This window comes from Lolium rigidum, chromosome 2, assembly GCF_022539505.1.
Source record: "Lolium rigidum isolate FL_2022 chromosome 2, APGP_CSIRO_Lrig_0.1, whole genome shotgun sequence".
Classification (NCBI taxonomy): Eukaryota; Viridiplantae; Streptophyta; class Magnoliopsida; order Poales; family Poaceae; genus Lolium; species Lolium rigidum.
This window is the reverse complement of record NC_061509.1, coordinates 76,752,392-76,779,031: the sequence shown is the minus strand read 5'-3', so window position 1 is coordinate 76,779,031 and position 26,640 is coordinate 76,752,392. Positions and strand designations below refer to the sequence as shown.

General features: G+C 39.6%; 1 protein-coding gene across 1 annotated transcript; it reads right to left on the bottom strand.

Annotated features, from left to right (window-relative positions):
- Positions 1-794: 794 nt before the first annotated feature.
- On the bottom strand, positions 795-25,187 carry LOC124691973 (nuclear pore complex protein NUP205-like). The gene is made up of 44 exons (XM_047225275.1): positions 25,011-25,187; positions 24,817-24,912; positions 24,083-24,157; positions 23,879-23,983; positions 23,680-23,790; positions 22,633-22,792; positions 22,373-22,455; positions 22,140-22,259; positions 21,803-22,030; positions 19,101-19,190; positions 18,754-18,909; positions 16,164-16,280; positions 15,886-16,092; positions 14,783-14,884; positions 14,568-14,699; positions 13,806-13,936; positions 13,615-13,734; positions 13,251-13,368; positions 12,291-12,488; positions 12,080-12,198; positions 11,454-11,604; positions 11,255-11,367; positions 11,101-11,182; positions 10,929-11,015; positions 10,762-10,839; positions 9,867-10,061; positions 8,421-8,513; positions 8,238-8,351; positions 8,005-8,163; positions 7,864-7,919; positions 7,709-7,781; positions 7,425-7,615; positions 7,124-7,334; positions 6,340-6,504; positions 4,734-4,904; positions 4,513-4,647; positions 3,772-3,915; positions 3,575-3,697; positions 3,404-3,496; positions 2,579-2,707; positions 2,263-2,363; positions 1,474-1,593; positions 1,312-1,387; positions 795-1,139 (listed from the first exon to the last, which is right to left on the bottom strand). Exons 1-44 carry the CDS (start codon positions 25,155-25,157, stop codon positions 1,056-1,058), a joined length of 5,559 nt encoding a protein of 1,852 aa, XP_047081231.1. The 5' UTR covers positions 25,158-25,187; the 3' UTR covers positions 795-1,055.
- Positions 25,188-26,640: the final 1,453 nt, after the last annotated feature.

Sequence of the window (26,640 nt, the reverse complement as noted above, 5' to 3'; positions counted from 1 at the left end):
ACAAAACCAGAAAACCTAAGATCTACGCTTCAGTCTTCCGATCATAGTGTGTTCAGCGAGGGCACCGTACACCTACAAATCCATCAAAGACAATCTTTATGCACGGTTAGAATTGTTCGAGTGTTGTTATCAAACACACAAAACAAGGGTTATAGATCTTGCTCTTACACACAATTTATAGGCACAGTTGCTTGGATGGGGAAATGCGTGCCCAGGCTGGAAAACATAATGGAAAATGGCGGTGAAATGGAAGCCACATCGGGAGAGCTTGGCAGGAAACAGCGAGTGCGGCTAAGACACAGTGACGGCACCATGAACCTCTGACTAGCAGCAGCAGCCACCATTAGCTTCTGTTTAGGCTTCGACGCGGACAGCTGGCCTCACAAAATGTGGGATGCCCCGCGGACAGCTTGGCCTCACAAAATGCGGGATGCCATCGGGGCGCTCGTGACCACAAACTGACCCACCGGCACCGCATACAAAGCAAAACGAACAGATTTTGTGTCTCGGTCCATGATAGAGGTGGCCTAACCTGTAGCAGTACAAGACTAAATGCAAAACTGCAACTAAAATGAATCAGAAGCCAGTATGCGCCCTACGGGAAACTAAAACTTACCGAGCCACGCGGCAAAAGCAGTACCAAAACGGCAGGCTGCGTCATAGATAACAAGAACAGCTACTGCGCCAGATTTAGGTTGGGTGGGTTATGGCTGGAATTTTGTCAGCTTAGCACCGTCATACCCAAATCATAAAAACGCTCCTACTATATATAAAAACGCCAAAACCAAGGACAGTATGCAGTTTTGACAATAAATCCTCCAAATCCTGAATCTTGAGACAGCCAAATTGCCCCATATCTTGGGAAGTGGAGGGGATCCATTTACAACTTGATTTGATTCCTGATCAGCATACCACAGCAAAAAATTGGCATCTCACTAGGGCGGCAATTGTTACAACATGTGTCTTTATACAACAACAATGTTACACAGCTAGAAATCTAGCAAACTACACTTATCCTACAGACATTTGTATTGTATACAGCTCCCTGACATTTCTCACATGGCCATGCTTCTTACAGTTGTCTCTTTCAGAGTGCTAACAGATCTGTGGAACAACTTGAGATTACGTCCAACCTTGTCCTGCAAGGGGCAACAAAAGAATTGTTTCATTTTTGGTAGGACACTAACCCCAACAAAACCAAGCATGAACCAGAAGTAGATCCCGAACATCTCAGCAAGCTCAATAGAAAATATTCATCACTTCACAAAAGTTTGCTGAACGGATGAACAGAAACATTCATGAGTTTAATACCTCTTTTAGATTCTCTAGCCTTTCCAATATAGGGAGTAGTTCATCAGAAAATGAAGACAGATCTTCCGCACAAGCTCTACGAATATATAAATGTGATTTTGTTAAGACTTGAAGAATAAAACAGTAAGAAAAGATCTTTGCACAATTGATAAATATTCATACTCATCATGAAAATGAACGAGGAGAATAGTGATGGCACATTCAGCGACTTGGAGTAGAAGTGTTATAAGTTGGTCTCGGTTGCCAGCCATGCAACACAAATCTATCATTGCAATATACCTCCTGTAAAAAGAGAAACATTCTCGTGGTTATCTACTAAAAATGCAGTTGATGAGGAGTGGATAACATTAACCCTTAATACCAACAAAAGTACTGAAGATTATTGCAGGATAAGTATACTTGTGCATGATGCAGCGTCTAGCAATAGCAATGATAATACATTAGAAAAAAGAAGTATTGCCACCATTGAATATTGATGTGCTCAGATTTTTTTTCCCTATGCCATCCCAGACAGAACAGAGAGATTTTAGTCAAGGTATTAGGAATATTTTCATAGTTCGCTATGTTTTCTCTTTCAAATATGTGTATTATTACTGAAGATAATATAGCATCGCGTACCTTTTTCCTAGATAACTCTATTTTATTTGGGAATCCTTGCCCACCCTTAGTCTACAAGGCGACTTTGTCTTAAGCTAAACATGTTTAAGCTTGACCAAGCTAGAAAATGAATATCAACATCTAGAATAATGAATGAATATACTACAAAAGCATATTTGATGATAGATTTGGCATTATATGTGTTGATATTTTGCCTATAAACTTGGTCAAACTTAAACCGTTCTGACTTATACATGGATGGCAGGAGTAACAAAGGTATTTGAATGATAAGATAGAGTACATGTGAGCCAAGAGGGTGGGCAAGGATTCCCAAACAAAATAGAGATCACGTACCTTTTACGGATGTTATCGTTGGGCGAGATGCAATCTTGCTTCATGCATACTTTTATTATCTCATCGACCTCCTTCCTAGATAACTCATTCAAGTCACGAACCTACAGGATGAAATAGACATATTAACTGTTGTGGAATCAAAGATTGAGAGCATAAAAATAATCAATTTCAAATCCAAACTAAACCGCTCAGTCCTTTCCATCAACTCCAGATATGTATGCTAACTTTCGACTGCAGATTCAGTGTGTATGCTCCTTGATATCTGCTCTAACTAATATATTTAATGTGGAAGGTACTAGCTCGGTAAATTGAATACCTTATTTAACAACAAATATTTTTCTTCACCTACTCTCTCGAGAGCAAGTGTTACAGAGTTCAGAAGATCTGAAACCATTTGAAGAGTTGGTTGCTGCTGACCATGTTCGCTGTTATCACCGACTGAAATCTGCAAGGTCAATTTGCAGAATGTTAGCAACGGCATATGAAAAATATAAAGCACCAAAGAATTGGACTGCATGAGACTTATACATGAGCAGCCACATATATAATGCTGCATTGGCCACTTAGTTCAATTTCATAATCTCCTTTGTTGATTCGGTACAATGGTACTAACTGCAAAGTGTTTTGCACGATTGCAGGAAGTTATCTATATTGGTTAGCACTACATAGATCACGTTATAGAAAATTTAAACATGTTTATTTTGTAAATATCATAAGTTGATGTGTTTACACAAGCATATTACTTCGAAATGAACAATCAAAGTTCCATACTCAAGACTGCCAAAGCATCTATTAAGGCCATGTGCAGTAACATGTGGAACATAATTGGTGTAACATTTTTAACACACCAACTGGAAATTTTGGAAAAATCTGGAATTTAACAGCATAAAATATATATTAAATTTTAATTTATAGAGACAAACAATAAAGGCTACTTCACAAACCTCACACCTAATGACTACACCGCACGAGTAACAGATACTAACAACATTCTGTCAAAACGTATGATGACTGCACCAAGATATCAAAATCTCCAAAAATACTTATTATCCTTTATTGGTATTTGGTATGCAACCTGATAGTACGAGAGGACATGACCAAGAACAAAAAATGAATATGGGTTCAAAACTACATCACTTACTTGAAACCGCATATTCTTCTTCGTAGCCAGAAAATATAGGTAAGATATCAGGCCAAAGCAGAGACCAAATAATACCAACTCTGACTTCTGGTTCTGGTAAGCAGTGAAGTTTACATGTATTAGCAGAGTCCCAGGTGCATAAGAGAGCATAAATAGAAGACAAGGGCTTACCTCAATCATATTTGGTGATTGAATGAGATTCAGAGACCCAAAATCAAGACTAAAAAGAGAATGCATCATTGAGAACAGATCTTGGACATAGCTGCATTCATCATTTTCCTCATATGCCCATACCTATAAAGTATAGGGTGAAAGTGAATCCGCCATAATAGAAAATACCAAAGTCAAATGAGAAGCAAATAGCAAACCTTGCTGAGAATAGAAACCACCATATTAAGCCGCTCCAAGGTGAAGGCATTAGCTCCAGATATGTTCTCTCTTAAAATGCTATTAAAAATTGACTGATTTTGCTTGGCAAAATCCACTATCTCACGTACAATTTTGTTCTTCACCTGAATCAAAATTCAAGTTTCAACAGGACAGAAATACAGAAATTCTGTAGACTACTATCAAAGCAAAAAACTGCATCTCAAGTAAAGCTCATTGTCACTAATAGGGCCACGATCCCCATCAAGACTGTTGATTATGGAAGCTCAATGCTACTTAGATCGAATTTTTATTTAATTTAAATATTTAAATGTCCCTGAAGTTGTGTCATTGTAATTTTCAGATTGACAAAATAGGAAGACTATGGGAAAAATTATGCTACATTAATTACCCCAGTCACAAGTGTGATATCCCTCCAACTGCATCATCAAGTCGAGTATATTTCCATCTAATTTCTCCTTTTTTAAGTTTGTTTATTTTTAAAAATAATATCACGAGGCCATCCCCAATTGTGACTGTCAAAAAGTTGAACTTCCAAAACAAAATGACATTTAACCTTCATTCATAGTTTGTTCTGTGTCAATAACCTTTTTTTCCCAATGCATTATGCACATGTCATGAAAAATATGTGGATTCCATTATAGTAGTAACTATACAAATTTTATTTCAGAATGCACTATGCATATGAGATGAAGAAATGTGGATCAGACATATAATCTAACCTCAAGAAAATCAGCTGAGTCCACAAGTGATGTGAAAGATGTGACTATTCGCAGGACTGGTGCAGTAAGTGAACGCTTCTTGTCAATTTCCACAGCTCGTTCCTTCACAACATTGGAGTTTAGCCTTGAACTTCCCTGATAATATACTAATACTGTAAGCGCGTCTGCACAAAAAATAGGTAGTTAATTAAGAAATAAAAGGTGTCAACTTCATGGCGCACCTTTTTCTGATAACCCAAGAGGTTGCATGATGAAAGATTTTGTAAAGCCCCCATGGACAATAAAATCTGAGAGCCATATTTGCCATAATGGTGACTGATTCTAAGAAGTAACGAAAACTGAGCATCAGCAGTGCAAAACCGTTGTGAAAACTCTGAGGAGAATGACATGTCCTGCAAAACCAAGAGAAAGTTGACAAAAAAGACGGGGAAAAGCAAGACCAACGGACAAAGAGCTACAGACACCAATATTCATTGCTAGTGATAATTACAAACCACAAGCTATAGGGCATGAAAGAAAATCTATCACAACAAACCGTGACTAACCTTTTCCACACAAACCCCATCTTAGTGGGGTGGTTCATCTTTAATACTAGATATGTGTACTAAAAGACAAAATAATGAAAAATAATGCAGTTCTCAGGCTTCATAAAGCCATAGAGATATGTAGTCACAGCCTTTCCGTAAAAAAACATAGGCATACCTACAGTTTCTCGTTTCAGAATTCCGAGAGTAAAAAAGGCCATAAAACAATCAGATATAGGGGTTGTTCGATACATGCACAGAACCTGTTTCCTACAAGTCAGAAAAACAACCTAACAGAATAAAACATTGTTTGGCTAAGCTCAAGATTCTGTGGATATAGAGAACTTGGTTCTCGGAAACCTCAGATTTCGCATTTTGAGACAAACAAATATTAGTGGTTTTTCCAGAAAATACATTTCCATGTACTCAATAATAACTAACTCCTTCTGTCCAGCTAGTTTCTAACAACTTCATCGCATCTGCTTGCCTTTTGCCGTTCGTCACCTCGGAAAAAACTTGTTTAACCCAAGCAAGATTTTCTATAACCTGATTCTTAACCGAAAAAATAGTAAAAATGATTATCCTAAAAGTCAGTCTAAAACCCGTTTTCTAAAATCTGATCTGTAATCATAACTATCCAAACAACCACGTAGAAACATTGGCTGGACCATATATTGATGGTTTAGGATCAATCAATAAAACATACATCTTTCAGGAAAATCCCTAAACAGTTTCACCTTTAAAGTCCTATCCCGACACCCTTTTAGGAAAATGAAAGCCACACTTACTCGATATGCACTTGTCAAGCTACATTAGGGGAGCCAACGCAACCAAAAGTCCAACTGACGAAAAGGACTAGGCAATCCACTTATACACTTCAACACCCCCTCTCACACGCGACACAGAAGTTAACAGGTGGATAGAAGAACGGAGGGTGGAACAACAATTTCAGGATAAACTGCACAAGCCAGGACGCGAACTCAAGACATTGGGCTCTGATACCATGTCAAGCTTCATGCACTAGCCATTAGAACCAAAAGTCCGAATTGACGGAAAGGGCTAGGCAATCCACTTATACACTTCAACAGCACTATCCAAAGCTGATATGTTTGCCTAGACTAATTTTCTCTTCTTATTCTCTTATTTTTGTGATTATTATTAATTACACTGCCTAACTGTAACACTCCACAACACAAGCACATATTCATTTGTTGGCAATAAGGGAGTGGTTTAATAAGACAATGCCTAAAACTAGGCAAAAAATATTCAAGAAAATGTTAAAAAGAGGAAACAAAGCTTACACCTTTGAGAAATAGTTGCTAACATCACTTAGACAGGATCTGAGAATTCCTCGACTTTGAAGCTGGTTTAAGAAATACTTGTCATGGTCAATACTAATTAATGAATCAAGAACATAAAATGAAATTGCTTTCCCAGCTTCGCTTCCATGGATAGCATCCTTAGTAACCTGTAATACAACAAAACTGTAATGAATCATAATACATTCAACGAAGTGCTTAGTAAATTTCCTCAATTTACAACTTCTATGAGTCCTAGGGTTGGTGGATAACTCTTATCATACAGCAGTCAACAGTTCAATAATTATAAATTGAAAATGGTGTATGCAAGATCCAAAACCATCTCAAGATCAAGAACACCATAACCATGACCAGGTGTGGTGATGACAAGCAGATGGGCAATGCATAAAAAAAGTCCACATGGCCTCTTTGATTGAGATTTAGTGGTACTACATATCCATGTCCGAGATGTAGAAGACACTTGCAATCATGAGAATGTAAAGCCAAATCTTTAGAAAGGAATGCTACCCAACACTGTTAAGAGCATCATCTAAAGCATGAAAAAATAACATAGAAATTATCTCCAATCTATTCAGACATATTGTCAAGATTGGCCTAGTGTCAACTGAGTTATTGTTTGTTGTTATTAAAGCTACCCAGAGTATTTGGTCACAAGCTACCTCACATGCATCTTCAGACATGACATGGTTTTGCAATTCAACTGGTTGGTGAAACACATCAAACATTACAAAGTATCATTTCTTTCATATTAACAGAAGAGTGGCTAACCAAATCAATGACTGCTTGAGCGTCCTTCCTTATGATAGCAAAGTTAGCACGTGCTAATTCACTTTGTTCCTTCAGAACCTTTTGAAGAGTGAGTTCATCGTCATCTCCCTCCTGTTCTTCAAGTAGCAAGAAACGAATAACTGATGGAGGAACATCAGAGTCGAGAATGCTACCACAATATTGGAAGTAACTCAATAGTAATGCATATTGGCTGCAAAAGACAATCCAAAGTCTCCATTTAAATTTATAGGAGAGAAGTTTAAAAAAATGACACTGTAGTCACTTATGACGCTGAAATTACCGTCTTCTCAAGGTTTCAGACGATTCATTTCGGGTTATTGCCATAATGAGCTTGAACAACAACGAGTTACAGGCTGCATTTGACAGCTGTTTCGCCGAAATAATGTCAAGGCAAGTAACTGCATCAGAATCTGCACCAGTTGGGCATACGAATCTTTCATCCCGGAGTTTAGCCATACAGGTCAATGCTACCTTGAAAATGATCAAATGCACAAATTTTCATTAGTCTACAGAAGGTATTGTACTTGATTGATAATTGATGCATGGCACCCATGACTAACTTACATTGGTTAAAATATACGCCATTTTCACTGAACAGTCTGGAGATGATGTGGCACCCAATGAAGCATCAAGGAGCCTGCAGCATTGTGTCCAATAAGATTGTTACACTCATCAAGAACATAGAGTTTAGATTCTAGGAGAAAGGAGGCTCCACTCACTCAAACAGTAACTGTGAACGGTCTTCAAGCAATGACATCCTTCTTGATACAGCAACCTGGGATTAAAAAGAGAGCAAACAGTGTATTATATCAAATTTCCAACGCAACGAAGTTAAGAAGCCATGCAAACAGAACACTCACTTCAACAGTCTGAGACCAGCTAGTCAACATGTGAAGCTGGGCTGCCTGTTCTTCAAGATTTTTGTTATATCTCCAGGCCCATTTCAGCATATGATGGAATGATTCCTTTAGCTCGCCTTTCTCAGACTCGCTCAACTGTGTGTGCAGTTCTTGTGACATCTGAATATCAAAAGGAGCAACTTGTAGAGCACAATAAACTCAAAAGATAACATGAACATGACTGAACACACAACCTGGATAAGTTTTTGATGGAAGGCATCCAGATCAATCAGTCGATCACCTCTCTCCGAAAAATAATATACACCGCCAAATTCAGATGTTGCAGAATTTCTTAGGATCTCTTCAATCTATGAATACCAAAAAATGATGAGACATAAAAAACAAAAATAAGAATTAGATGGGTTTAAAATGCACACCTTCGACTCAACTCTCAGATTTGAAAGCAACTGAGGATATTTCATAGAAGTGTCTGGACATCTGAACTGTACAACTTCAAGCAATTCCAAAACCTGTGAAACAAATAACACATGAGATTTCTAGCATGGAAAAATTGTCAAGACATCTTATTCTCACTACTAATGAATAAAAGTTTTAAAAGTGGATATTTCTCGAGTTCCGGGGTGCACTAAATGGTGGACCATCATAGAGCATGTGCAGACACGACTTGTGTTGAGGCCGGTGCACCATTTGAACTTCCAACCACTTCTGAGTCCATTGTTCAGTGGCTAGGCCATCAATAATCCCAAATCCATGGCCACAGAAGTCAAAAGACCCTCTAAGTCTGTTAGTGATGTTGCCACCAGATGGTCCCTCGTCCAGAGGGGCTGGCCTTTGTTTTCCACAATTCACTCGGTTTGAAACCAATTTTCTGGATATCAAGCACCTAGACAGCTCCACATTTTACTTCTTTTGGTCCATAAACATTGTCCGTGCATAATCTAACCATTTGATGTAGTTGCACAGGTACTAGAAATTCTAATAGATTTCTAATTCATGTGTATGGTATCTAGTGAAGTAGTGATATCAAAACATGGCCCACTAGAAGATGTGATACTAGTTTAAGGTTACCAGAAGGAACTGACAAAAAACCAGGAAGGCAGCTAAAGCAAGTTGGACAATTAAAGGCAACTGCAGGAATTATATCTGAGATGATGATCAACCAGTAAGCAGAAACCATCATATTCCCATCCAGACCTCTGTGGTTATGGTCCTGACAGATTTCGAGGTGCTATCACTGAGAAAATAAGATATCCCAATAATTGGGCAAAGCTGCAACGAGGTAGAAAACAATAGGCCCTGCCCCAAAAAAAATATGTCGTGACAATGGAGATAGCATCGTACTTATCTAAGTACACACGTCCAACTGGTTGCTACTGGTGACATCGGTTCCATGAACAGTTTGGTTTATGTATAATCTGTATATACTCAAGTGAAAATCAAGTTCAAATCTCACAATCAGACAAGTTTCCAACAAGCTGCATTTTGTATGGAGTACCTAAGACACCCGGTAAGCAATAGTACAGTCAATATCTTTCCATTTTACCAAGTGTTTTCAACAGAACGCTCGGCACAAAAGCAACACTCTGTAAATAAGTTGACATGTGTCCACTCTAACCGCGCTTGACAGAATCTAGATGGTGAAACTTATTGTACCGAGTGTTTTCGCTAGGAACTAGGAAAAAAATCATTTAGTATACCAATCCATGGATGAAAATAATCAGATAACGATAATAAAAATTACTGATAACAGTCCACACACACTAAATCACGGATTAGATAGACACTGACAAACAGAAACACTATTTCTTCATTCATTACAAAAAACATGCCAACAAACAATAATAGCAGACATTAAGCATTACCTTATTTCTATTCATTGGTCCATTGCTAGTGTTGATGGGAGTGCCGGGAGATTGGAACATGCTTGCATTCTTCATGTTCTCAGCGCAGTGACCAAAAGTGTCATTAAGAATAGCCAGAACAGCCTCCCGATACACAGATGATGATATATCGGATACATGTAGTGCCAAAGCTAGCATCTTTAGCAACCACGCCCTCTGAAACCAATAAACTAAAGTTTAACAGAACAAAAATACCAGCAAAACTATAGCAGTCAACCATCCAAACGCAATAATATCCTGAAAGCAGCCATTTAGATTTTGCAGCTCAGATATGATTGCTCAGTAGCAAGTTTCAAGGTCTCCACAAATCAAGTTGATTTCCCACATCGCATCAGATAGAAAAATTGTGTTGTCAACTCACTAGCATTTTTCAATTATTATTAGAAGTATTAGCATTCCGACGTCGTATCTAAGTAGTGGCACAATTGCAACACAATACCTGAAAATGGAAAACAGTGAAACACCTGCAAAGGTCGATCTTAAAGCCCGTAACATGCCGTAAATTACTGTTTTCGCATTGTACTTTCCTACAATTTGTGGCAGACCATAATTCCATACTCCCTCCGTCCCGGAAAGGATGTCTCAGATTTGTCTAAATTTGGATGTATCAAGTTACTAAATTGTGTTTATATACATCCGAATTTAGACAAATCTGCAACCTCCTTTTTGGAACAGAGGGAGTATAAAGAGTAACTCAATAGAAGATTTAATCACTCAACGAATTAACATCAAGTTTTCACCAAGATTGGTTATCAGTTTTAATAACTATTGCAAAAGGACTTCTAAAGACTGATATTGAGAAAGATTTTTCCCTACGCGAGTAATCAAGAAAGATCAATGTGTATGAGCTTAATACCTGATGGAGAGTGCTGATGCGAAGAGCTTGATTAATGTTCCTTTTGGGAAGTGGTGAAACAGCAATGGTTTCCACATGCTGATATCAGTAAACACAGAAAATGTGACTTCAAATTCAAGTGTTTAGCTATGTTAAGTCAACAGAAGAAAAAAACAAGGAATGTGAACCTTCGAAAAGAACTGATACTTCGTTGTACTCAGGAGATCCATGACAGGTCCACAAGTTAAAGGATCAAGACATAGCTCGTACAGAAGCTGAATTCAGACAAGGAAAATGAATTTTGTTCCAAAAAAAGGTAAAATAAGATGATCTTACTTCTGCCAAGCTCAGAAAACAAACCTGAAAACTGAACTCGTGAAGTAAGGCGTTTATATCAGGTTTTGTCACTTTTTCGAGATTGTCAAGGATTATCTTCAAGCAACTGCAGTATAATGACAGTCAGTTCATCAAACAAATTACATCACTACATGTAAGCACGCAGCATGAAGTTAACCTGTAGTGTGATTTTGGTTTTAGAACAGTTCGTTCTATAGGTCCATTGACATCAAATCTTAAGAGTAAATGTGTAATGTTGGGAGCTGGACGACAAATATTGTCAATAAGTAGCTGCATGAAACATGTCTAGCACAGTTAGAAGACACATATATTAAGTAGTCCATAAGAGAAACTCGAAGATAGATACAAATAGCAACCTGTAGTATTAGAACACCAACGTCATCTTTTGTGTTCTCTATGACCTGGAAATCATCAAAACGGTACTCCAAGCAAGCAGCATAATCCTCGATTACAGATTTAGAAACATTATCTTTCAGAAGCAACTGTACAAGCCCAATTATTCTAGAACTGTCATGGAAAGCAACAAGTGGTAAGCAGACTGGTATATTTCTCTTCAGTAAATTGTACGGAGTAGATGCTAATATGAAATAAAACACATCTCCAGCAATTAGCAGGCTGGAACAGGCAGCGTGCAGCAAAAATAGATTGGTTATCAGTTTTATTAACTATTGCAAAAGGACTTCTAAAGACTGATATTGAAAAAGATTTTTCCCTACGCAAGAAATCAAGAAAGATCAATGTGTATGAGCTAGTACGATTTGTCCCTACGCGAAAAATCAAGAAAAGCAAGAAAGATCAATGTGTATGAGCAAAAAATAGAAGAAATTGGATTCCCATCTGAAACAAGTGGTAAGCAGACACAAGTAATACTACTCCCTCCGATTCATAACTAGGATGGATGTATCTAAAACTAAAATGTGTCTAGATACATTTATATTGGAGACAATTAATATGGATCGGAGGGAGTAGAGAAAATCCATACCTCAAGATGCCCATGATTTTTATTGAACACTGTTGAATTTCAGGAAGATAATCATATCGGACAAACTCCAGCAAAGCTATAATCTGTCTATGATTTTGAGATAATACAACATCCAAGGGCTGCATAATTCAAAGGACAATGGAAAACAATGAGTTAGAGAACAATGACCAACAAAAACAAGAACAATGACATAATAAGAAAGAATAAAAACCTGGTAGAGTGGACGGAAAACATCAGCAAGAACCAGATCTCTCTCCATTACAAGAATAAATATTTCAAGTGAAAGATGGACAGTTTTCTCCAGAAGAATCCCGTAAGTTTGGGTAGTTCGCTCATTAATAAGAGTGTCAACACCCACTAATACGATGTTCATAATATTGCGGAAAGCAACCTTGCCACACATGAAATCCTGCAGTAGTTTCACAGCCACGAATTATTTATACCACATATGGAGGATATGTACAAGTTCATAAAATATTTAGAATTTGAAACATCAGGATCAAACGTATATTTATGACATCGAAGATGGGGCATAAAGCATAAGCGAATCAGCTACTGGAGCAAGGAACACTAGTTTTATATAAAATTTAAAAGCACATAATGTATACTGACCCTTCTTAAACCATTGTCCTGTTGAGAAATATCTAGTTAAGTAAACAGATGTGTACACTGTACTTGAAGTTGATAAGTGTGAGAATCAATATATCGAATTTGGTGATACATTCCTAGGAGCTTTCTTTTCTGAGCTCATAATGTTGCTACAAAGGTATGATATATGGAAAGAAAGGTGACAGCACACCTGATGACAAGTGTCTTGCAGAATTCAGTTTACAAGTACAGTAGATGAGTAGAGCAATATACTTTGACTTCTATTTTTCATAGGGTGATCGAGAATGGTATCAACCACTCTAATCATGGAAACTTAAACTACATATATGGCATGATGCCATACAGCCCTTGACCAAATGAAGTGAAAAGGCTACTAGAGAAACATAATAGGACATATTACTACAGATCAGGACTAAGGAGTATGCGGAGCTTACAGAAGACATCTAAATGGAAGAAAGTTTGTTTTTGAGAGAGAAATGGAAGAAAGTTGTGAATGTGATGAACTCACTAGTACGATATGTGTAACTTGCATAGATCTAAAGGGCAAAATAAGTGGACATACTTTGACTAGTTCTAGCACAGGGAGCTGTTTCTCAATTGACGCATTCGATGTTGAAGGTCCAGACGTGCTAAAAGCAGCATAAATATCATCATCCTTTATGTCGTACATGCGCAAAACCCTGGATTTGAACAAGCCAAGTTATTTTAAGAGCATAATTGCACTGTACAGCAAAACAAACTGCAGTATAATGCTGGATTCTTTCACTAAGCTAGATATTTCCCACTGGCTGGGATAGCTTACTACATTATACAATTTTATTTACTTTCTTGTATATAACTTGTACATAGTTGATATGATTAGGCCTCTCTAGACTGTTCACATACCAAAAAAAAGACAAAGAGAGAGATGTCAGTCATTTACTCACAGGCGAAAATGCTCCAAGCAGGCAAGTGCTAATTCCCACTTTTCCCGAGGGTCACCATAGGCTCTTTGGGGAAAAGGCCCAAAGACATCCTCATATACAAACTTAAAGATACCCATGAACCTAGAGGGGAAAAAATACTCTTCAAAATGTTTAAGATCAAGCATAGGCTCAGAATAGTTAGTAATAACTACCTACGGCCTTTGTCACTTATGTTTCTTTCTTCTGCAATGAGAGCATTGACCAAGTTGAGAAATGATATGGTTGACGGATAACTCTCCCTCCTTGCTTCAACTTCATTCAACTCAAACCTCATGTCATAGACCTAAAAAACAATACTTTCATCAAATTAACCAAGCTACTTACACTTAGTATTATATAGGAAATTACAAATAAGATCATTTTACCCCCTCAAGTTCTCAACTCATGCCCATCAAACCTCATCTCCAAAACCAAAAATATGCCCTAACATGCTAAATGACAGCAATGTGAACGAGCAAACATGTTATTAGCAAGATCTACAATCAATTTAAGTACTCCCTCCGTTCCTAAAAAAGCTTCTCAACTTTGTCTAAATACGGAGGTATATAGACATGTTTTAGCTCTAGATACATCCGTATCTAGAAAAAGTTGAGAAGCTTTTCTTTGGAAGGGAGGGAGTACATGTTATGTCCTTCCTAACATACACAACACGAGACCGAGTCGATATAGTTTCCTATATATTGCTATGAGACAAGTTACTTAAGTAGTTACTTTGTGACAATCCATTTAGATCTATAATCCATTTGAGTATTGCTTTGTGACAAGTTAGATCTATAATCCATTTAAGTATGCTTCTTAACATGTCTCACGTTGTATTGCTTTGTGACAAGTTATTACTTATGTCGCTGAGTAGCAGATATAACCCACGCGAGTTAAAAATAAGTAAGTATTTTCCAAGTGAACTCTGGGGGTACCTGTGTTGCTGTGTGCTGCCCAGGTGAAACCGTAACCACTGGAAGATCATATTGTTCAAGATAACTCCAAACAGCATCTTTCAACTGGGGTGAAACTTTGACAAAAGCAGTGATCGAGTTTCGCAAAGCCCCCTGTACATGAATTAGCACAAATTATAGAAAGCAAAAAACCCCAAAAGATGCCAAAAGTACACATGTAGACATAAAACATGTACCTTCAAATATGGGGGAACATTTTCATAGCTTAGAAGCTTAAACAAAGGTTCGATGTCAGGGAACCATTTCCTTCTTTCAGATGGATTTCCATTTTCCACCACCTGGAGTATATAGATAATTTATGCAAAAAAAATTAGAAAAACGAGTACTGCTACATAACAAAACAATGTATTTTTTAGACAAGCCAGAAATAGCTCCTTTCTTCAGAAAGAATATATGTAAGAAGACAGCTGACTAGCAGAAACAGATTAATTGCCTAACACATGCACATGAACACGTACCAGAAGCAGCATTATTTTATAGATCAATACATCATTGACAAAAGCAAACAAAACTACAGAAAACAGATCTAGCTTAAACCCAGCATACACAAAGAGAAACAAGGATCAGACAAACGACAAATTGGACACAGGGACCAGTGAGATAACATGCTACCTAGAGATGCAAGTGGGCCAACATTAGGGTTTTCCCCTAATGTTGACTAGCAGAAACAGATTAATTGCCTAACACATGCACATGAACACGTACCAGAAGCAGCATTATTTTATAGATCAATACATCATTGACAAAAGCAAACAAAACTACAGAAAACAGATCTAGCTTAAACCCAGCATACACAAAGAGAAACAAGGATCAGACAAACGACAAATTGGACACAGGGACCAGTGAGATAACATGCTACCTAGAGATGCAAGTGGGCCAACATTAGGGTTTTCCCCTGTACCCTATTTGGTTAAAAAATGAACTAACAAATTTGGATGACATGATCATTGTAGTTCAACTTTTGCACAAAAGAGGGTAAATAGTACCCTAATGTTGTCCCACTTGCATCTATACCCTCGCTGCTATTCCGAAGTGCCAGTAATAACATAAACAAGGCAAGGAATAAAAAGATAAGAATGACTTGAATTTGCTAATATACAGTCTTACTGGTATTCTCAACTTTACCAGAAAGAATATACACTTGACAGCATTTCCTCATAACTAGAATTACAGCATAAATGATATGTCAGGGGGAGCTAATGGTGAAAAGTAAGATTCAAATATTCCCAACCACGAAAGATGATAGAAGGCACACGAATAAGTGATGGAAATTGCAAACCTTCTGAAGGACAGCTAAATACGCAACAAGTGCCTGTGCATCCCCCTCTGGAAAATCAGGCAACATGCTTGTGGCAGATTGAAGGGATTTCTTAAACTTTTCTTCATAAATAGATAAGCAATCAAACAAAGTGTTCCATCCAACTGAGCGGTAAACTTTTCCCTGGAGCAATTCATAGACTTTGGCAGCACCAGCTTCACTGGAAGCCTGACAAGTCCAAATAGTTCAGTCGGAGCAAAATATGGAACAAATAACAGAGCAGTAAACATTTTGCATACCAAAGTACTAAGAAGTCCAAGGAAGGCCACAAGAGTTTGTGTATTGGTGTGATCTTCACCCACATATACGACAAAGGTCCACAGTTCCTCGTTTCCATGCACTAGCTCAGGCTCTTTCTGATGAGAACACAAAATTACAGCTCGATAAAGCAACGAAAAAATCAGCATGTGAGCACAGGTTTTTAAGGTAAATGTGAGAATACTTAAATGTCCTTTTATTGAGAACAATGGAAAGTTAGCATAAAAGGAGATAACAAAGGCAATCTTAATGTAAAACAGGAATATCATGTTACGCTCAAGCAATTCTCTTGGTTACAGAAATAATACATAAACATTCATCCAGTTGTCACAAAGGGGACTGGTCCAGAACAGGTTTGTTGACGCTCAAACCCAATCTCAACTGACAGAAACCGTTGATTAAATCAGTAGCTTAGGCACGCTAGATCTTGACCAAATTACAACGGTTGGCAAAAAAACACAGATCTTTGAGTGGGTATCGAATTGATGCCTAGGAACCTAGGTACAGGGAGCACTTGTCATATTTATAGATATACTTTCCTATCCAATAAATCTAAAAGGATGCATCTAACTATGAAAACAAATTGTGGTTTGAATCAGTATTTCTGGCATGAATGGAAATATTGATAGAACCACTATTTGTGATTTTAATAGTAACTAGCACAATGCCCGCGCGTTGCCGCGAAAATAAGATTTTGACGTTGTAGATTATATTATAGGTGCATGCACGATGATATGAATTTGTTTTACTTTACAGTTGCCGCGTAGAATACATGACGCCCAAATTAGTCCACGTGTGTAATCCTAGCATTAGTTTGCCCATTCAGTATTGAGCGGTGGCTTCTCTTCTGAGGTGAATTCCAAACATTTACCTCATATGTCCACTTTTGGCACAAATTCAATGTGCATGTCTCACACTAAAACCCCTAAAAACTATTTCTCAGGTGTATAAATAATAAAAATAACAATAATATGTTCAAAACTTTGCAGAACCTTTGGTTTTAGCTAATTATAAAAAATGCAAACATAAAACTTGCTTGAACTTTTAAAATCCGTCTTCTCTTACGGATATCTTTTCTGAAATTAAAGCTGGAAAAGGAGTATTTAGAAATAGCCCCCTTTAATGGAGGTCGAAACCAGCTCGAGGGCCCAGTCCGCACGCATGCTAGCCTAGAAAGACCGTGAAGCACGCGCGTCATGCTCGACTCTACCGGACTCCGGAGGACCCGTACGACGCCTCCTCTACCACTACCAGAGCTGCTCAGCCCCAGCTTACTTGATTTTGGAGATCGCCCGTTCTCTTTGTCTTCACCAGACCTATCCCGACTGGCACACACATGGTCAAGTCCTCCACTTTAATTCCCAGCCACAACTGCTTTGCTTTTCAGGTAGTGCTTTCCCATGCCTCACAATGGCAGGCCCATCATCAGCACATGGTGAATTTAATTCCTTCCCGATCACTATATTTCAGATCAAACAACGGCGCTGCTGCGTGTTGATTCCCAGCTCGGCTTGCTGATACTCTAGCTAGTTTACAAACGCATACGCATATAAACCGGTGTGTCTCAGTTCAAGGGAGCGAGGTGGGACTATTTTCTTGACATAAATGATAAATCCGTACGACCAGATGATGGATCGGTATTCCAGGAAGCACAGGCCAAACGACAGAAGAAGCAACAGGCCAGCCGGTGTGTCTCAGTTCAAGGGAGCGAGGTGGGACTATTTTCTTGACATAAATGATAAATCCGTACGACCAGATGATGGATCGGTATTCCAGGAAGCACAGGCCAAACGACAGAAGAAGCAACAGGCCAGCCCAAGAATTCATGGGCTCACGGATGGCCGGACAGGTGCATGCGATGGAAGGAGAAGCTGCGCTCGATGGTCGAAACAAACAGTGAATCGTTTTTTGCTAAGCGGTGGCATTCTATGTAAATTCGACTGAAAACCAAAGGTAAACCCAAAACGGACGAAATTTTTGGGGAGAAACCTTACTTCCTTTATTAGTAGGTAAAGATATCAAATATGTGTAAAAGTTCCCAAAAAATTGTATTTTTCACAAGTTCAGCAAAGAACCTGAAATCACACATCATATCATATAGTGCACAGGATAGCTACAGACTTGACTCATGTATTTTGGAAGCACCAAAGTACTATTGGCAGCCACAAACAAGTACTCCCTCTGTTTTAAAATATTTGAAGTTCTAGGTTTGTCCTAAGTCAAACTTCTCTAAGTTTGACCGAACTTACAGGAAAATGTGTATTGCAAAAATACATTTCATGATGAATCTAATAAAACTAAATTGGTGTTGTGGATGTTGATATATTTTTCTACAAACTTGGTGAAATTAAAGTAGTTTGACTTAGGACAAACCTAGAACTTCAATTTTTTTTTTGACCCGAAGGAGTAATTTCTAATTACAGACAATGACCTAGTTATAAAATTATGATAAAATCATAAAACTAAGAATATGAGGTTAAACTCGATGACCTCATGCTATATCATGTACATTTTCAGGTCCATAAAATTCGATTTTTTATTAGAAGAATATATAAATGAATGAAGAAATACCTGGTAGATTTCTCCAACTAGTTCCAGTAGGGATACAAAAGGCTGCTTAGTAGGCTGACCAGTCTGTTCTCCGCTTATATTAAGATCTTCTCTATGATCCCGTGGTAGAGCATATGGACTGAGAGCATTCATTGCTTTTTCCTTGATTTCCTTTATCTGTTGAAGAAGATACTATTATTGTTTTCTTTTGCCTTGTTTGCAGCACGAGAGAATAGAGAGGTACTTGGCAGTTCGCATGTTGTTCCCATTGTACAACTTTAACGAACAGTGATAGCATTTTGTTGAAACGAAAGAAACTAGAAACCTTGTTTGGAAAGTGCCAACATATTTTGAGGAACTATTCTAACCTTATCTCTACAAGTTGGATGGGAGAGAAAGCACATCATCAACTTGTGCGCATAGCCAGTGTACATGTAAACAATGTCATCGTCATCATTCTGCATGAAATGAGAGGAAACAGTTATACCCAGAAAATCGCATACAACCCCCATATGTTAAACAGATATTTGGCATTCTTACACAAGAAATCTTACCGATAATATATATGAAAAGAAACAAGATGGGCCACAAGAGATATTGATCTCGCATTTCATGTGCCCAATGGCAAATTTTGATATGGAGTTGTTGGTAGAGGCTAGGGTTCTACCGGGTCTAGGGCGGAGGTTGTAAGGGTGGAAGTGAGGGCGGAGAGGTTGGAGAGCTCGGCGCCAGCGGCTGGGCGCCGGCGCGGAGGAAGGAGGCGGCAGCTAGGGTTGGTGCGGCGGCGCGGGGTTCTCCCGTCTCCCTTCAGGAGACGAGACAGTAATGATACTGAATTATTGTCTGATTAATCTCGAAGGGATACAAGTGTTTATATAGGAGGACGGCCTCCTCGAAACCCTAATTTACTTGGGCTAAGCCCACAACTAGCCACTAGTGGGCTTCCTACGTGTATAGGTCAGACCGACCATAACAGTTGTAGCATTATATCAACAACAAAAAATAACCACTACTTAGCATCTAATGATAACCCTTATTGTATGTAAATACTCAGAACATATCAAAATATTGATTACGAGTCCGATGATGGTGGTGAACTTATTTTGCTTGCCTGTTGTGAACTTATTTTGCTTGCTTGTTGTCAACTTGTTTTGGTCTGTGAACCTTGAGCCATTTATCATCAACCTAACCTTCCATAAGAACTTATTTTGCTTGCTTGTTGTGAACTTGTGATGTGTTGTTTGCTGGTTTGGTTTGCAACTTTGTTGTTCTTGTGATGCGACTATGTGAGTTGTGAGAGCTATTTGTGGTCTGTGAACCTTGTCACCTATTTGGCTATTTGTGTTGAACCTTGTTATGAATTATTCGGTGTGTTATATGATGTGTGGCTGTCATTTATCTTGCCATGTGTGGCTGCATATCGCCATACTATGTGGCTGCATATTTTCACATGTGCGGCTGGCATGTTAATGTACTGAAGCATTTTCATAGATATGGAGCACACACTAATTCACATGTTCAATGTTGTAGGTTTGTTGCCTTCCGGTTTGGACGCATCAAGATCAGACCGTCCAGGTAAAAAAATCTATCTCTTGTCTACCTTTTTATATGCCTAGAGTAGCATATTTAAGTATATTACATAGCTGGGAGCATGGCAGTATGGTGTAATACATAAAAAACAAGATATATGTTGTCAATATATTGCCATTCTTGACCGATTAATCCAGTTAATTGGCCGATTCACCTATTAATGTGTACTCACAAGCCGACCGAGCAGCCACCAGTTAACGAATTCCTGAGCATTGGATGCCAGTGGTGGCAGGCGGGCAGACAGGTAGCGTTAGGCGGCTGGGGTTGGGCGTGGCTTCTGCGACGCAAGACGCTAGGATGACGCTGGAAGATGATGTTCAACATGGAGCACTGGGGGTAGGAAAGAAGGGCCATAGCGGCCGGAGGAGGGATGACTGGTAGCCGCTGTTGCTATCTCACTGCCTGGATCCCCTTTTGATGCATTTCATTTTTCACGCCTCATTGGATTTTCTGTCAGCTTGGGATATACGATCAAGGGCGATGCGATTAGTTTTGCACTCAAATCTAGCTCAAAGGCCGCCGTGAGTGGGGCCAGGGACGACTGCTCAACCACTCTACCGGCCGGCCGCCCTCGCAGTTTTTTTCCATTAACATGCTGTAGAGTTTGCTGGCACTTTGCAATAAGAATGGATCTGATGCTATCTAGCTGAATTCTGTATTTGTTTTGAGGTGGCGTTCTCCTAATAATTAGGCTTTCTTCTGTTCTTTATTTCTCTACAGGGAACTGAATTCATAGTTATGGATGCTGTCCTATCAGCCTGTTTGGTTCGTGGGAATTAGAGGGAGGGAATGGGAGTTTATGGTATGGTGACTTTTAATCCCTTGATTGGTTGGATGGAATGGGAATTAAGGAGGGAAGTGGAAAGGGAATTCACGTGTTAAACTCCCACAAATCTCTTACCTAGGGGGACCCTGGTAATTGAGATGGGGATAGGGAAGAGGCGTTAAACTCCCAATCCCCTTCCCTACTCTTGCCAAACACGCTGTATGTACTCTTCGGCTTATACACGGCTGATGAACTGTTTTGCAGTACACCTTCATGCTATGCATCTAGCTAATAGGACATAAAAAAAGGAACGTTTCAATTCCTAATTATTCTCTTGAACTATTAGCAATGGACCATTCTTTTTAATATTTATTCAATTGTATAGAGACACACGTTTCATCAAGATAAAACTGATTTCAAATAGTGAAATTATCCACAGAATTAAAATATTCAAAAAATGTCAACCCGTAGGATGCCCATTTGATTTAGTGTGACACCGTAGCAACGCACGGGTTATGTGCTAGTATTTTTATAACATTCTAAATGACCCTAAAATGACAGTTGTACTGGAGTAATAAAATTGCCGAAGAAAAATACTCATATGTACAAAACAATCTTCCGGTGCTCAACGAGTGGTGGTCATAATGGTTAATTGGTATACGATTATCAAATTAAAATACCACAAGATGATCTAATAGTCTAGAGTTGCTATACCTGGTAAGCAGCTGTTTGCATAACACGCTCCCGTAAAAATTCAAAAGCATTCAGGCGACAAATAATATCCAGACATGACCAAATATCAGCCACAACTCCAGAGGAAGCATTAATTACTGAGTCTCTTGCACTATTTTGATCTTGTGTTAACATCAAAAGAACAGTCCATGCAAGGCGCACAATACCAACAAATCCTTCGACGGTGGTATTGTTACATGTCCTCATCACCTGGCATTATAACAATCCCAGCTTCAAATGAGCATAAATTTTGCCATATGTTCCAATTACACATGGATTAGTTTGATATGTAAATTTAAGCATGAGTTTTAAAGCTTACTAGCTCATGAAATTCACGTCTGAACGAGGAATCAGATGGCAAAGATGCTTTCTCATGGGAAGTACTTAGGGCATCAGAAACAAAAGTCACTACAAGAGAGAACAGAACGCCGTAGGTGATCTGCAAGGATAAATGATAGTAAGTATTGCATGACAAGTTGAGAACACAAATAATTAAAAATTGCACGAATACCATTTCTACAAATATCAAAGTGACTGGTTCAAACTTCAAACCTGAAGCCCGACACTAGTATTTTCATTTACTTCAGCTGCACAGTCTTTTAATATCGAAAATGTATCCTTAACCTCCTTGGGACCTAAATGAATTTGCAGACAATTAGTGGCCGTTCTCTGTAACTTAAAGTGAACAAAAGGGCATTCCTACATTCCCACTCCAGGAATGCTAATGAATAACAACGATTCAAGTCATTACGTAGGCGTATCAGAAGATCACAACAGGTGCTATCGCAAATCTCACATTGCATTGAACTCACCCATCAGTTTGATAAGTGCAGAAAGAGCAAGGCAGTGACTCAAACTTAATCTCTCTCGGGAGACAATGGCACGCCTCTCAACAAGAGCCCCTCTGAAATCAAGCACATAACTCTCGGAGCTTGGTCGACCAATGCCAGACGGTTCTTCCCGATTAAGCTCCTGTGGGAAATAGATATGAAATTGTCAGTGGTCATTCTTCAAGAGAGTAAAAAAGAGATGTAATATTTACAAATGTATCCTGGAATGAGTTAAAGAGAGGTGACACCATTGCAAATGCTTCCTGGAATGAATTGTTCAAACATGCTACTCCAATTTCAAAAAGTATGCAGTGCTTTGGGCATGGCAGACCGTGATATGTTACTTAGACTATCAGTTTCTATAGTAGTATGTTCACAAAAAATATGTGAAAACATATCGTATGAAAGTACTTCTAATGGTAAACTAATGACATTATGTTCATAGAATCAATCTAGATAGCTCGGTAGTTGTGGTCAAAGTTGGAAAAATTAGCTACACGTTTTCAAAGGTAATTTCAAAGGTAAGACATAAAGCTGAAACATTCTAACTATGAATAGAACTGCAAATAGGATTTCAAGAGGGGGGGAGGGGGGCAGCCACAGAAACAAGGCCCTCCAAGGTAAAGGTGAAAATGATGCGCAAGCCCCCTCCTTTTGTCCATTAATAGTTGTAAATTTCAATCTTGAAGCTTGAGTTCTTAGGGTAAACTTTAATTCCTCGAAAGAGAAGGGTTCGCACAAAAATAGCAAACGCGGCTTCGGTTCAACCGGAAACACAAATTTTAGTGGGAAAAGTATTTCATGTGGGCTGTGGCCTGTGCAAAGAAAGGCTGAAAAGCTAGCAACTTTGTCCACCAGATTCATTTGTTGCGAATTGAGTTCTGAAGCATTTGCATGTAAGTTTTCTTTTTCAGAATTTTCTAAAATCCGCAATTGCATTCTTCTTGGGCCAAGACCTAGGAGCTAAGTCCATAAGAAGAAGAAAATGTGATGCAGCACATTGCATATTCAAGTTCAGTGAAGTCCAACCTTTACAAGGGTGATTATCCGCTGCCGGAGACCGTCGCTAAAAAGAGCCTCCATTTGACTTTGGATTTCATACATCAGATCAGCATCAAGCCCTTGGTCGAGTACAACAGACTAGAGAAGATAAAGAAACCAATGTAAGTGTCCATCAAATCTCAAATTTTCAGTACATAGCTGGGATGAACTTGAATCGGTAGACTACCCGCAACAGAATGTACAGAGAAGTTATAAGATCTCTCCTCTCCATGTACCAAAGGCCAGCTGCAAGCCTATATATTTCCAGTGGCTCTCGACCATATAGAACCCACTACAAAATCACGACGAGTGTGGGGTAAGGTAAATGGTCAAGTGCAAGCATAGATAATAGGTAGAAAAAAAAAGTAGACTTCAATTCTGTAAATTATACCTCTCTGTTGGCAGAGACTAGCAACCGAACACACTCGATTTCATTAAGATTGAGTTCGTCACTCAACTTAAGGGCCTGAAAAATGAATAGACGCAAACTTTAGCATCAACGTAGCAACCAAAAATATACCAGAAGCCATACAATGCACTGGTTATAAAATATTTTAAGCATAATTAGAAGGTACGCATTGACAGAAATGTTACACCAGTTTTCCATGGTTCAGCAACGCAACATCCGACCGGGAAGAGATGAACCCTAGTCATACCTAAACCACCCTGACACTGGCAGGATCCTAGCCTACCAAGAGCAGACCTGTCTGTCCATGCAACATTGATGAATAGCCTACTTAGCACCACAATCACAAGTTCACAACCCAAAAAACAACAAACCGATCTCTCCTCCTGACAAAATCCCTTTATACCACAAGTCTACCAAGGAGAATTAACGGTTCGACCTACCAAGAATAATAGGGCTGAAGCAATTTGACATGCTCAGAAAGAACTAAGTGGCAGATGCCACCAGCAAAACCATAGCTCATCTCAACAATATTCATGGGTTCGCAATCTCTAATCTTGTCTCGGTTATCTAGCAGAGACTAATCAAACTTACATGTTTCTTCGAGAAATCAAAAGCTATCTCAACCATCTCTATTCTGAAGCTTAAATTAGTTGCGCCCAACACTGTCACACAAGGTAAATGCAGCTTGCATCGGGGGGGGGGGGGGGGGAACTTACAGTCTGCACGTCGGTGTCATCAAGCGTGATTGGTGGCATGTCCGGGAGCCGAACCTCCTTTGCCTCCACCTGAGTTCGATCGGACGCCTTGGGCCCCTGCACGCGCACAGACGACGGCAGAGACGCCAAAATCAGACCCCAATTAAAACCGAGCTCACCCAAAGTAACTCTCCAACGAGGGACGCGGGACGAACCGGGTACGAGAGGAGCGCCCGGAAGGCGGGGGCGGCATCGCGGAGGGCGTGGAGAAGCTCCACGCGCTGCGCTGGCGACGGCGGCGCGGGGCTGAGTAACGCCGCCTCGACGACGGCCAGGAGCTCGCGCGGAGGTGGCGGCGCCATGGCCGGTGATCTCCCTCGCCGGAACCCTAGAAGTCGGCGGTGGCCGGCGGAATGGGAGGGTGCGGATTTAAAACCCTAGGTAAGCTGGAGGCGGGCTTCTGGGTTTTGGGGCTGCTTATTAGGACCGAGGGCGAGGGAGATGAGCTGTGGTCGCGTGACTCCTACGAGGTGGTTGCCGCATCTGAGCCGTTGGTCACTTCTGGATGCTTGTCCTGGACCGTCCAAAATGCTACAAGAGATTAATTCTAGGAGAATTATGAAGAAAAAAAATGAGACGCACAGATTAATATCATCTCCTTCCTGAAAATAAGTATTTTCACTTATCAGCTTGACCATAATCTTATTGACGAATCGTTTTTCTGACCTAGAGATATGGCGACAGCCAGGGCGACTAGGGTTTTGCTTTCCCCGCCGTCGGAGTTCACGTCTGTGAAGCTTTCATCCTACCCTGAGCCTTCAGGGGTTGAAGTAGCCCCTCAGGTGCCTGTCGTGGGTTTTGAAGCCTTCGTTTCTGGTTTGCAGTGGCGATGTCGGCCTCATCTGAAAATTCGGCGAACGTGCCGGGAGGATCTAGGGTCAAGAAAGATGAAGGGATCGATGATATGCTAAAGCGCCTATGGTATTAAGTGGATAGCATTGGCAAGAGTTCACACATCTAATACTTGCAGTCCCCAAACGTTTGAACAACATATGCGCATAGCCTGGAGTCCAGTTAAAGGGATGGAGTTCCAGGATCTGGAAGGTAACTTATTTACAATTCAATGTTTTTGTCTAGGCGATTGGCTAAAGGTAGAGAAGGGAGGTCCATGGTCGTTTAGACAGTCGGCTCGATCTTAACTATTTTACCACTTGGTTACATATACATAAGGTACCAGTAGGGTATCGAAACAAAGCTTTGCTAACAAATTTAACAGAGAAAAAGGTGGGCAAAGTTCTGGAAGTACAAACTGATGTGCATGGTGCAGGAAACTTTGTTAGGTCCGAGTGAAGTTGGATGTCCGTAAAGTTTTGGCACGATTTGTCTCCATGTCAAGGGAAGGGAAGAGGGAAATTTATCAAATCAAATATGAGAAGATGCCAAGATTCTGTGGGGCGTGTGGGTTCATTGGTCATACACACCTTGAGTGCGGATCTGGAGAGCACCTGGAGGAAAATCTGAAGTGGGGGGACTGGTTAAAAGCATATTGGGAAACATGGCATGGTCGTGGTGTGTTTGGTGGCCGAGGTGGTGGTAGAGCTGGACGTGGTGGTCGCTTTGATTATACTTCCAAGGGAGGGCGTGCTAGAGATCCTATGGGGCGAGGACGGTTTAACCAATCAAGTTGGCGGCATAATGCATTAGATTATGTGGAGAGGGTGGCAGCTGATGAGCACCTGAAAGATACAACTACAAGTCCTATCAAACCATCTGACGTGGTTATGGATGATCTGGAGAACCAAAACCTGGGAGCAAAGAGAGCTTTGAACGATGATTTTGATATGG